At 40.8% G+C, this 14,159-nt stretch overlaps 1 protein-coding gene across 2 annotated transcripts in view; it reads left to right on the forward strand.

Annotated features, from left to right (window-relative positions):
• Positions 1–14,159, forward strand: part of Dhc64C (dynein heavy chain, cytoplasmic) — a 353,617-nt gene that overhangs the window by 308,787 nt on the left and 30,671 nt on the right. For both annotated transcript variants that reach the window (XM_067155359.2, XM_067155358.2), the window contains exons 61-63: positions 5,982–6,205; positions 12,071–12,233; positions 12,827–13,119. In XM_067155359.2, coding sequence (XP_067011460.2) covers positions 5,982–6,205; positions 12,071–12,233; positions 12,827–13,119 — 680 coding nt within the window. The remainder of the gene's footprint in view (positions 1–5,981; positions 6,206–12,070; positions 12,234–12,826; positions 13,120–14,159) is intronic.

Raw genomic sequence — 14,159 nt, forward strand, 5'->3', positions numbered from 1 at the left:
TTCTCGCTAGTAATAGGAAGCGAGGGTAGGGGGAAACACACACACAATGAGTGCAACATAATACAGAAGTACACAGACAATGATATGTATACCTCTGCTAACATCTTAAGGAGGACATGGTTCAAGGAAATTGTAACTTAAGGTATCAACCTTACACATCAAAAGTGTCGAATGACAACATGAATAGACACAGTAGTAGTGGATAAGTCAGATAATTTGCAATTGATCCAGTTGCTCAAACACCGTTACCTATTGTAGCTGCTAAAAGTTGTGCTGTTTACTGGGCTGCAATCCATTCATTGGTGGTGTGATCTTGAGGGAGGCTTTGTATTCGGATATTGTGCGATAACATCCGTAGCAGTTAGCCATGGCATATTGCACACCACTTTGTGCAAATTTCTTGCGTTATTCAACGGGAAAATGTGACCTTTAAAAACACCCATCTGGCCATAGCATTAATGCTTCCATGATTGCACATTTCACAAAAAAAACAAATTTTAAAAAATGGTGGAAAATACACCAAAGACAGGTAACTTGAATTGAAATGAAATGGCGTATTGACTTTTAGTGCTGGGAGATCCTAGGACGGGTTCGGCTCGCCAGATGCAGGTCTTTTTATTTGACTCCCGTAGGCGACCTGCACAAGATGAGGATGAAATTATGATGAATTCAACACATACACCCATCCCCCGTAACAGGGAAATTAACCAATGTTGGTTGAAATTCCCGACCCGGCCGGGAATCGAACCTGGGACCCCTGTGACCAAAGGCCAGCACACTGACCATTTAGCCATGGAGCCGGACAACCTGAACTTAATCACGGCAGGAAAATGACGGGAATTTCCACTCAGACTTATAGGTGGAAAAATTATGCGAGTAGTAATAATTTATATATGCCCAGCCTTCGTCATGTTGCTCTACAGAGCCAGGTATTAGCAAGATTAATCTTCGTAGAGATTCTTAACGACGGAATGCCCTTCCTGATGTCACAGAGAAGTTAATGAGATCGAATGAATTACATGATACAGGGTCTTTCTTTTAGCTTGCTCCACAACACCACTCAGAGCACGGCACATCTGGCGCAATGACACTCCATCGCTAGCCGGTACAATGCACACTTTTCCTCCCCACTACACCGTGGCAATTCACTCTTATAGAACGCCATTTCTAGTGAAACTATTAGTCTAAAACCTACCTGCCACTACATTTGATGTTCAGAATGCTGTCCCTCAGCTGTCAAACACGCCTGACACCTCGTTAACAGGTTTGCAGACACTTAGCGAATCTCAGCCCTTGTGATGTTCGAAATAACTTGTGTAGTGTTCTCTTGTAGTTCTTCTCTTGTGTGAGGATTGTTCACATTCACTTTTTCCTTCAGCATCCCCCACAGGTAATAATCACAGGGATTTAAATCAGGAGATCTGGTGGGATAATTAACTACACGAACTTCGAAAAATTTCCCGTATTACCTCCACAGACCGATTAGCAGTGTGTTCCGTCGCATTATCTTGAAAGAATGGTGTAAGAATGAGGTCTATATATCAATGAGCATTTAGTTTCACAGAAAAATACAGGCCCTATAATTCTACGAGCACTTATTGCGCACCAAACTCCTATCTTTACATCATGAAGTGGACGGGCATGCAGCATACACCAGAAACGATTGTTTTTACTATTTACATAGCCACTTAAGCGTAGCCATGCCTTGAAAATGATAAAAACCTACAACCTGTTTTCCCAGTCAATGACCGGGTCAGGGATGGAATGAACGAAGCCCCCGTCTTGCACCAAGGCTAGGAATTGTGCCGGCTGGCGAAGCCTGTCGCACTCCTCTGGGGGAATGTTTAATGACTGACAGATGAAATGAAATGATAGTGAAGAGTGTTGCTGGAATGAAAGATGTCAGGGCAAACCGGAGTACCCAGAGAAAAACCTGTCCCGCCTCCGCTTTGTCCAGCACAAATCTCACATGGAGTGACCAGGATTTGAACCACTGAACCCAGCGATGAGTGGCCAACGCGCTTCCGTCTGAGCCACGGAGGCTACTGTAGCAATGCCTTATCACTATAAAATAAAAGTTCTGGGTCAACATACCCATTGTGAATTGACTGATGCAACCAGAGAGTACCAAACCCTAGCAAAACTGTCAGGTCCTCTTAAATGTTGGGCAGAGGTGGGTTTGTACGGTTTGGCTTTTAAGTTTTGTTGCTTTATGGGCAGACGAAAATGACACATTAGCTTGTACGGCGAGACGCGACAGGGATTTTGTTGGAGTTCTTTCCAAGAGAGCTCCTATTTCGTCAAGCTTTTCCTCTGTTAAAACTGTTTGTCTCCTGCGTGATTTCTTGTTAAGAATGGACCCAGTGGTGCTGAACTCTTTACTCATTTACATACTTTACTCCTATGGGGAGGGAAGATGCCAGGAAATTTGCGAATGAATCAAAAGCAGCACTTTGTATAAGAAGACTGCTTCGCATGGCACAACACAATGAATACACGCTGTTCTACTGTATACATCACTTGTTTAAGGCACGATAACTTTTGTATTCCTACAGAAAGTACGCTATTTTAAAGTGAACACATTGAACACACTGCCAGTACCAGAGATGTTAAACCAAACTGTTGCTGTGAAGCAATATATCTCTCAGCAAATGTGTCACTCGGCCGCGCTGTCGCTATCCATGCATATTCCCCTGGCACTCAGTGCGAGCTAAAAAAAAGAAAAAAGACCCTATATATGACAGAAGGAAGGGAGAGGGTGAAACCAGGTCCCGGGTCACAGACTACTCGTGTCGAATATCACCAAGGGGTCTGTTTGAACATCCCCAGGCTTTTGGCACTCCTACTGGCCAACATTCTGATGAAAATTCTTTCTACCAACAGGACTCGAACCAGTTAATCAGTGTCAGGCCTTATACACTTGAAGTCTTAACGATCATGACCGCCAGGCGAGTTTACGCAAGTAGTGGTAGTAGTAAATAAAAATTATACCACATTTACTCGCATAATTATTCTTTTTTTCTGTTTTCGAAATGGAGAGGGAATTTTAAATGTAAATTTGAATTCTGAAAATAAAACACAGATATCATACAAAAGTATTTATTTAAAAACATGGCAGAAATAACCTAAAATATCCAAGAGTTAATTAGTTTTCATTAAAAATAATAATAATTTCTTTGTAAGGAAATATGAATACTGATATGTTGCCATACTGACTGACTTCTGTCAGTATGCTTCTCACTGAATGGATTTTTGTCCCTGAAACCAGCGAACATCATGCTAGGAAGCCATCCATTAGAAAGTGTGGAAAACTTTACATACCTCGGCAGTCTAATATCTCGAGATACACTAGCCACAAAGGAGGTAGCAAATTGAGTGCAGAAGAGCTCTCACTTTTACCAGCAAGTACGAACACTCCTCTGGGATCCCAAAGTACCAACAAAATCAAAGCTGGTGATGTTCAATCAGTACTTCATACCGATCTTAACCTATGGTATGGAAACCTGCACCCTCACTAAGAAAGACTCATCAAGGTTGCAGGCATCCAAGATGAAGTTCCTTAGGTCCACAATTCAAAAAACCAAACTGGACAAGTTGAGGAATGATGTGGTTAGGGAGGAAACTGGGATTGTTACATAATTGTTAGATCGGATCAACATGTCCAGACTGAGGTGGTTTGGGCATGTAATGAGGATGGAGCCAACAAGGACAGCATATGTTAACTTGGAGTGACATGTTGCAGGGAAACGGATGGTGGGAAGACCAAGAACCCACTGGATGGACATTGTAACGATGGACATTGCAGATCAGGGAATGACACAGGAGGACGTCATTAACAGCAGAACGTATCTCAACAAGACAGAATGGAATAGGCTTGCCAGCAGTACCCGGGAAACTGGAACTGTAAAATGATGATGATAAAATATAGTTCTCATGGTGCACTGCAAATGTTCTTGCGTTCACCAGTAACTTATATGAAATGATGTTACAGAAAACTTTGAGTTGCTCTCTCAGTTGGTTATTTTCAGCAAATTCTGTTAAAGTTAATTTAAACTATACATTGTCTATTGGTATAAAGCGGTACTTGTGCGTGTGCTGACAGTAATAACAACAATTACAGCAGTTTTGTGCAGAGAATTTTGTTAAAATTGAAGTAGAGAAGTGTCTTGATGAAAGATTATGGTACGAGGTACTTCCAGGATACAAAATAAACACAAACATGGCTGAAATTACACAGTACAATATAATATAATTCCCTAGCATCTCGACCTCTCAGTAGTGCGATTGCCTTACAGTTCACATTTGTCTTGCGTGGAAAATTCCATACATAAATGATGATTGGCCTTTTAAATAGTAGATTCTGCCTTTCTGCCAAACATTCCAGTAAAACAAACTTCAAAAGGCAGAAAACATCTTAATCAAGATAACAAAGAAAGAATATTGACTTCCTTCCTCCCCAGATTTTGTTTTCATATGGGGGGTCAGGGAGATTATATGAGTAAATATGGTGATATGTATGTAATTTTGTTAAGAATGTAAACATTGTCTGTTAAGTTCTGCTGTTATGGAGAATTGTCAGGATCTTGTTTCATCTGTTGTTATACTTCGTACTCGTAATCATTGGTAATGATACTTTAAAAATTATATTGTACTGTTTAATTTCAGTCGAGTTCATTTCATATCCTGGGAGTGCCTTGTACCGTTAACTTTCATTTCGTGAACTGATTCCCTTTTCTTGGCTCTTCCTGAAGAAACCTGTCAAACCTTTTCATTACAACCTATTTTTGCTTGTTTTCTTCACATGGTGCAGTGACCAACAGTGAGATTAGAAGCCTTATTGTGGCCACTTTAAATGGGTCTTCTGTTTTGTAAGTAGTCTGTTTCTGAGGATGCATAGGTGATAAATCAATTTACAAGTGAAAATTTAAGTGAAAATGGGTTTGTCTAGCTTGCTGCTTGAACTTCCAAATACTCTCCCATTTGCAGATTTTCAATCATTTTTCTGTGAGGGGGACTTCCTTTGAACATTTGGGATGGTTTTCTTTCCCTATGAACTTTTCTTAATATAGATGTTGTTTATTCCTCATTATGGATTCAATACAGCTCGACTAGCCATAACTCGGTGATTTTGTAAGTATTGTTTAAAACTAGCCTGAAGATTGGTGAGTTACCAATAAAGCAAAAACTGCAGGTGCCATTGTTTTATTTTTGTGACATCATACTGTAGAATGTTTGCCTTCAGTTTTATTCTACTATTACTAAACAAATTGGCTGTGTGGTATAAGTTGCTTAGCTGTAATCTTGCATTGGGAAAATGGTGTGTTTGAGCCCCCCGATCGGCAGTCCTGAAGATAGTTCCCTGTAGTTTCCCATTTTCATCCCAAATGAATGCTGGGTTTGGACCTGAATTCAGGCCATAGCTGATCCTTCCCTGCCTTACCCCTTTCCTATCCCATCACTGCTGAAAATCTATCCTGCAGTGTTAAACCCCTAGAAAATAACACAAACTTTTCTTTCAGAAGCATTTCTGTACTGCCCTTCCCTCAAAGTGAATGTTTTTCTTTCTTTATTCTTCTGCTTTTACTTCTTCTTCTTCTTCTTCTTCTTCTTCTTCTTCTTCTTCTTCTTCTTCTTCTTCCCTGTTAAACGAATTCATCTCCCTAATCAGGAGGTGCCATTTATGTCTTTTCATTGCCATTTCTTCCTTAAGTCCAAGATTCTTGCATGTTCCTCAGTAATCATCCAGATAGTGAGAGATTTCCATGGTGTCCTTTATTTGTGGCAATAGAGGCACTTTTTGACGACATGCCACAAGGCCATACCACCTTAACCTGTTCTCAGCTAAGTTTTCTGCGATGGGCATAACTTTGAAACTACTCGTCTACTCTTTTAATTTCTGTATGAGGTAATCATCATTTCAGATGTCTTCAGTGTCATTATGATTAGCCTTTTCTAATCCAGGTCTGCCATCTCCTTTTCAGGTGTGCTACGAGCGGGTAGCCCGAGGAATGCTACACACTGATCGTCTGACATTTTCTCTTCTACTCTGTCGCATCCACCTGAAGGGTGTGCCCAGTGAGCCTAATCTGGACGCAGAGTTCAATTTCTTCCTGCGAGGCAAAGAAGGAGTGCTGGCCTCAAAAGCACCTACTTTGGAAGGATTGAACACTGAGCAGCTGGAAGCTATGTACAGATTGTCTACCCGGTGAGTGAATAAGCTGTGAAACCTAGTCGCAAAATCTTGATATATCTGAGATGTTATTTCCACCTCATGATTCAGAGTTCACAAATTCAACTCTGGGTTTCGTAACTGATTTTTTTAAGAATGAGTGTAATTCTTAGCACCTTATATCTTACTGTTAATTGTCAGCATGTTAAATATTTTCTATTCGTGCATACTACGTACACCTGAAATATTTAACTGGGTCTTAGGAATCGTTCAGCTTAGTTCCTCTTTCGCTGCTTGATGGCAGCAAATTGGAATGTTGAAATTGGTGGTATTATTATTATTATTATTATTATTATTATTATTATTATTATTATTATTATTATTATTATTATGATAGAATAAATTTTCCAGCTTGTAGGCTATGATCCAATTGAGTGGACGTTTAAAATGCCGGGTGGAGTTCCTTCCTGAAACATTGGGAACTAGGAACCCAATTGAACCATGGCCTTTAAGCCCAGAAATTTTCTTCTGCAGTGTTTATTCATCATGATGCCAACCACTAGAGCCTGAGCTTGTATATTATTATTGTTGGTGGTAGAATCAGATTTCGCATTCTGCTGTAACAGTGGAATCTGCTTTTTATATCTCTCCTAGTTTTCTTTTCCAGGAGTTACATCTTCATTCTTTGGACCTCCCATTTTTCCAACCATTATAATGTGTCTGCTGGCTCTGCAGTCTAAGGATAGCAAACCTTCCTCTTACCTTGAGGTCTTGGATTTGATTCCCAGCCAAGTGGGGGATTTTTACATGAATCTGAGTGTTGGTTCGAGGTCTACTCAGCCTATGTTAGAACAATTGAGGAACCATCTGAGCCTTGATCTAGCAAGCCAAGAATAACAGCTGAGAGGATTTATCTTGTTGACCACATATCACCTCATAATCTGCAGGCTTTTAGGCTGAACAGCAGTCACTTGGCAGGCCAAGGCCCATCAAGGCTGTACGATGTTGGTTTTTCTTGTTCTTTTTTTTTTATTATGTGGTGTTTTATCAGAATTTGTAACTCTGAAGAAGTTATGTTCTTACTATTTAGATTATTTTCAGTACTGGCAGTCAGCATAATTATTCTTCAGAATAATGTAATCAACAAAATTACCATTTTAAACAGAAGTTACAAAATTTCATTAGCTCATTATGTTTTGTTCATTGTGAGAATCTTCAGCTGAGGGAAGTTTTAGTAAATAAAAAGTTGCTTTATTTGATTTGGCATAGATTGCACAAGCTTTGAGCAAATAAGTTCACCATCAAGAAACCACGGCACTGTCTGGAAACTTCTTCTGCAGTTCAAAAACTCCCCTTTCCAGTATTTGGATAAACTGCTCGAATGTCATCATCCCGTTAAGTGTCCCAGTCCTTCATGTGTGAAACACTCCCAAAACATATTTTTCGTAAGGTGTTTTACGGTCTGTTAAGTTGTTGGTTCATTCATTGCTCTGTGCATATATTGAGGCTTCTGCCCCTACACTTGAAAGACATATTCATCAGAGAAAAGAACTTTCTTCCACTGTTCTATTGTCCAGTCCTGATAATTGCGTGCCCACAAGAGACTTTTCCTGTACATTTCTCCTTTTAGAAGGTATTCCTTCACAGGTTTGCAGGCTTTCCTTCTAGCTGCCAGAAGTTTAGGAGGAATACTAGAAATGTGCAGATTCATTCCATTTTCGCCCAATTCCCGAGCCAAATCCACAACAGTGAGCCTGGGGTTTGATTTGCTTTTTCTGAGGATAAAATGTTAATCATTTCTTTTTCCTACCACAGTTTTCCTTCTCCTCCAGTGACATGGAGTCGATCTGTTTGTGCTGCGAAATAATTCTGTTTATAATGTATACAGACACCAAATTTAGTCGCTAACTCTCTTTGTAAATACAAAGTATGTTACAAGTGTTTATTTATATATCCACCTAAACACTTGTAACATACTTTGTATTTACGTACATTTCAATACAGACCTAACATGAGAATTATAACATGTAACTCTCTTTGTGTCGTGGATATATTCTGAGATTGTGCTAGTCGCACTACACTTCTGGGAGCTGTATCCATTGAAGTCATAGGTATTACTAATCGCACAAGGGAAACCTCAAAATTCCTCGAAAGAGAAACTCGTCAAAATAAATACACTTTTAAGCTAAAACAATAGTCACATAGTTTAATTATCAATGAATAACAGTGCAAAGAACGGGTAGAGAGCGCAGGATCTAAGAATAAGCTACCACGCTGGCGCAGCAGGGGAAAGGTGATACTCCCACCTGGCGCATCCCAGGTGGCGGATAGGGGGTTCCTAACCGGCTTGCCGGCGGACTTAAGGAGATAAAATACCTCTCGCGGACTAAACACAGCCCTGCTGTGGGTGGGGCATGCAAACGAAGAATTCACCCACGGACTCCCCTGCCTGTCGTAAGAGGCGACCAAGGGGTGATCCCATTAGAACCATGAGACTACTTGTAATTAGTACCATCATGCAGGGAACATCATGGGTCGCATTTACTTGCGCGTAGTACCACTATGTTAGGTACGCAATAGGTTTGTGATTAGTAGCAACAGGGTGTGAATCAGGAGGTGGGTCCTACAGTACCTGTGATTCGTACCCCTCACTGATCTCTATACATGGATCGCTGATGGCATCTCTCCGCTGCAGGAGAAAGTACGCCAAGTTGAGCGCGCGGTCCACCATGTTGGTGTACTCATCCTAGAGCTCTCCTTATGGGGAAGCAATGATAATATGATCCATTTTAAATCGCAATTAATGGCGCATTGGAATAATTAAAAATATAGGGAGATGTTCACTCAAAGCATAAGGACATTGGGAACACCGACACGTCATTCCAAGGTCAGAAAATCTCCAGGATAGCAATAAAAATGAGTGTATAATAACGGCCGACAAATATTAACTTACGTGCTGAATACATGCAATTAGCGATCGGTAATACAACACGAATGAAAAACAGTTTCTGGAAACATTGCTGTGAATTTTATACATGTATGCCACGACTGATTTTTTTTTCCTATTTTGAGCCAAAAACTCAGGTTTTTTTTTTTATTCGTACAAAAATAGACCTATTCTTCCTCCTTCAGAAAATGTGTTTATTTTAGTAATTCCGGCTTGTTTAAAGCTTGTACAAGCCATTTAATATGAGCCCACAGAACATTTAAAGGCCAGAACCATACCCACTTCTCCTGTAACGGCATAATGATAGTTTACTGTGTGTTTTTCGTTGGATATTCAAGTATTTCGCGGCGTATTTGCCGTAGAAGTGCACTTCGGCGTGCTGGCAGTCACTTGTTTACTACGTAATCAATACAGTTACGTTATGTTAGGAAATATTGTAATTTGAACTGATGGAGAGAATGTTGTACCTCTTCCAAATAGTCCTCAATTTATATCTGCCACACATAGTATACTTTGATAGTTTAAATATATTATGTATTTGTATTATTTACATTTAGAATTCATATTTGTGTTAATCGTAGTAGTACAAGCATGGCTCCCTTGTTTGTTTATATTTTACTAACCAAACCAAACCCCTTGGCACTACAGCCCTTGAAGGGCCTTGGCCTACCAAGCGACCGCTGCTCAGCCCGAAGGCCTGCAGATTACGAGGTGTTGTGTGGTCAGCATGACGAATCCTCTCGGCCGTTATTCTTGGCTTTCGAGACCGGGGCCGCTATCTCACCGTCAGATAGCTCCTCAATTCTAATCACTTAGGCTGAGTGGACCTCGAACCAGCCCTCAGGTCCAGGTAAAAATCCCTGACCTGGCCGGGAATCGAACACGGGGCCTCCGGGTAAGAGGCAGGCACGCTACCCCTACACCACGGGGCCGGCATATTTTACTAACATGCAGAAGTAATGTGGTTTCGCCGGGCTGAGTGGCTCAGACGGTTAAGGTGCTGGCCTTCTAACCCCAACTTGGCAGGTTCGATCCTGGCTCAGTCCGGTGGTATTTGAAGGTGCTCAAATACGACAGCCCCGTGTCGGTAGATTTACTAGCACGTAAAAGAACTCCTGTGGGACTAAATTCCGGCACCTCGGCGTCTCCGAAGACCTTAAAGAGTAGTTAGTGGGACGTAAAGCAAATAACATTATTATTATTATTAATATGTGGTTTCAATTCAGCGAGTGAAATATCTAAACTAGTGATTTTTCATTGATGTATTTCATCTTAATTCCTTTGTAAATGTGTGGGGTATTGCAATAACACAGCACAGAACACCCGTGGAACTACAATCAGGAGACCTGGCGTCACTGAACTAAGCATAAACAAAGTAAGCGCGCTCCTCGTGGTCTACTGCACCGTGCGCTCGCTGCCATCTTACTACACCAGACATCTTCTATTCGGCTTACTGCTACTCAAGCTACCAGCCATCCATGTATAGAGATCAGTGGTACCATATATGAGCGACACCATGGTTCTCCCTTACCTATGCTCAGTTCCCACTATGTGAGGAATTCCATGTGATAGTGTGAATCCCTGTAGTTAGTCCACTTACGTGAGGAACGCCTTAGGTTTGCGTTGCCTTTATAGGTTTGTGTTGCTTGTAAATAGTGCCGCAGTGTGTGAAACACCTTAGGTCTGTGTTACATGTGGTATTACACTACCTGTGAATAGTACCATAATGTGTGGAATACCGCGAGTCTCCACTACTTTTGAGTACCAAAACATTACACATAGCATGGTTCTACTTTCCTAGCGATAAATACCATTATGAGGGGCCGATGACCTGAATTTTGGACCCGATTCGTCTAAGCATAGTTGATTCAGCATCATGCTATAGAAGCAGTCCCTTGGGTCAGTAATACTATTGTTTCGTGCCAGCTTCTATGCATGTGAGGCACTGTGGGTCGGATCCACTGATCGTTTTAAATTCGTACCCGTCCATCCCTTCATTCTTCGTCCTCACGCTTTGAATTCTGGTCAGTGCAGGATTTTGGACTTTTAAGTTGTCACTTCATTTCGTCTCATTTCGTACCATTAGGGGCCGATGACCTCGATGTTAGCCCCTTTAAACAACAGTCATCAAGAATAAGCAATGTAATAGCACACTGTTGCTAACCATTGGAAAAATTACGAAAAAATGCCTTGTTCTGATTAATTTGCACGATACTGTAGGCTATCAGTTGCTAAATAACAACGCCTCGGTAATCGTATTGTGGAGAGTTTGCTTAGACATCATTTAGACTGACTGCATGCCAGTTTTGATATTCTGTTTCACTCTACCAGATGGCAGAGAACCATTATTATTCTGTTGGGCACTCTACGGCTGATTTTTAACTGCTTTTGTCAGGTGAACTCATATGTGTCGCCAGAGATCTTTTACATGCCCACATCGTATGACATGAAGTGCTGAATGGATTTTTTTTCTGTCACCTTTCAAAAATCTGACTACCTCTGCTTGGTTTGAACCCATGATCTTATGATTCAGAGGCACCACTCTACCACTGATCCACAGAGGGACCATCCTATATATTGCATGGACATCTTTAACCAATATTCCATCTAGACCTTGACCATCATCACAAGGAATAATGCTCACATACTGTACTTGCACTCTTACTCCTAACCTAACCCTTATATAGCATCTTCAGTTTTGAACTGATTGTTATGTTGTTACATTTCACTGCAGAGTTTTATCATTTCTTTATTTTATTTCTTTCATACCTCTTACCTTACATTTTTACTGGTCTCCTGAAAAGCATAAAACAGGAAGGTTCTGCTGAACAATTTTGGGATTGGCCATAAATGGGTTAAGAATTTTAAGGTACTTGCTATGCAGGCTTTAAACTGTCGTATCTTGCATCTCGTGTATTATATTTCCAGTGGTTATCAAAGTTTGCATGTTTCAGATTACCGGCGTTCAAGAATTTGGCCGAGAAGATCCAAGAGCTCCCAGAGTTTTCTGCTTGGCTCCAACAGAGTACTCCTGAGCAGTGTGTACCCCAGTTGTGGCAAGAGGAGAAGCCACTGAGTGCTGTTGGAACAGCTATGTATCAGCTGCTGGTCATTCAGGTTAGTTCATGTGTGATAGAAAAACCTCATTTATGAGTTCCTTTGGACTAAATCTCTCACTGTGTCAGTGTTGCGACATTTATTTTCATTAGGCTTCCCAGACCTTGAATTTTATGTATAGTGAAAAGACATTTTACACAAGTAACATAGGCTCAAGAAGTTGTAGGTTGACCACACTCAAAATGCTAGAGCAAACAAGGCTATTCTTGTCCTCTTTCATTTTCAATGTATCTTCTTCAGCTCAATAGTTTCTGCAATCTGATCACTACTACGTTTTTGTTTCCTTCACTGTAATACATATATATGCAATCGTGGCTTCATTCTCCTCTATAGTAATGCAACTACTCAAGCTCTTTGGAAAAGTAAACAGCTGACACTCCTCTGCTGAAGTAGAGAACATGGTATTCTAGTAATAATTAAGATTTTGCTTATCCTAATAATATTTATTCAGCACAAATTGAAGCACCTTACAAGGGTGTCATTTCCCAGCTCACAGGGGACTTAATGTAACTGTTTGCCTCATTGTAGGTACTTGGCATAAACTCAAAAATCATGAAATTGAATATGTTTATAAATGTATTGCTTTATTTTAGGCATTCCGTCCAGATCGTGTGATTGCTGCAGGGCACTGTGTAGTGTCTGCTGTTTTGGGAGAAGACTTCATGCCTGCTGCTGAGAAGGAATTGGACCTTGCTGCCAATGTAGATAAGGAGTTGCGGGCCAATGTCCCTGCTCTACTGTGCTCTGTACCAGGTTTTGATGCATCTGGCCGTGTGGACGATCTGGCTGCCGAGTTGGGTAAACCATTGGCTAGTATTGCTATTGGTTCAGCAGAAGGCTTCAGTCAGGCAGACCGTGCCATCAACCTTGCCGTCAAGTCTGGTCGGTGAGTAGAGAATTTTAAGCTTTTTGTGGACTGAATATATAGGGTTTCTTATGTAACACTGAATAGTCTAATGCAGGGATTCTCGACCCTTTTAAGATTGTGAGTAACCGAGCGAGTTGGTCGTGCGGTTAGGGATACGCAGCTGTGAGGTTGCATTTGGGAAATAGTGGGCTCAAATCCCACTGTTGGCAGCCCTTAAGATGGTTTTCTGTGGTTTCCCATTTTCACAACAGACAAATGCTGGGGCTGTACTTAAGGCCACGGCCACTTCCTTCCCACTCCTAGCCCTTTCCTATGCCTTTGTCGCCATAAGACCTATCTGTGTGAGTGCGACGTAAAGCCACTTGTAATTTTTTAAAATTGTGAGCACCACTTGCATGTAATAAATACTAAGCATGCAAGCCCGATGAAAACAAATAGCTGTAATAAATAAATTATTAAAACTCTGACCAGGTTGATGGGGTCCTTGAACTTTGAATGCTACTCAGATGTTCGGGCAAGTCCAGGGAGAAGTTGCTTGTAGCATCAAGGAAACAGTTCTGTTCATATGAATTAATCATCATTGTGGTTTGTTCATGAGGTATTCCATAAGCAAGAAACTTTAAAGTCATTAAATGCTAAAATATTCTAATAGATGGATTGCAACGCTGTTATTCCAGTTCATACAACAAAGTTTGAATTGAAAACGAACCTCAAGAGTGCTCATGCTGGCAAACACTTTCCTACTTGCAAGACGAGAGCACCAAACGTAATTTAAAAGTACCAAGTTGAAAATAATATAATGAGTCAAAACAAAGAAATCCCTCCCCTTGATACATGTTCACATAAGCAATGTAGCGTGCTAAACTCCTCCTCCATTCATAGCATAGGGAGTAGGAAATGGAGAATTACAGGTTTTGGTGTTTGCGGATGATGTAGCAGTATGGGATAACATGGAGAAGGGAGTGCAAAGCAAACTTAATTTGTGGAAAATTAAATTTGAAGAGTATGGAATGAAAGTGAATGAAACAAAAACTGTTGCAATGAAAATTATCAGGGAG

Source organism: Anabrus simplex, chromosome 11 (genome assembly GCF_040414725.1).
Source record: "Anabrus simplex isolate iqAnaSimp1 chromosome 11, ASM4041472v1, whole genome shotgun sequence".
Classification (NCBI taxonomy): domain Eukaryota; kingdom Metazoa; phylum Arthropoda; class Insecta; order Orthoptera; family Tettigoniidae; genus Anabrus; species Anabrus simplex.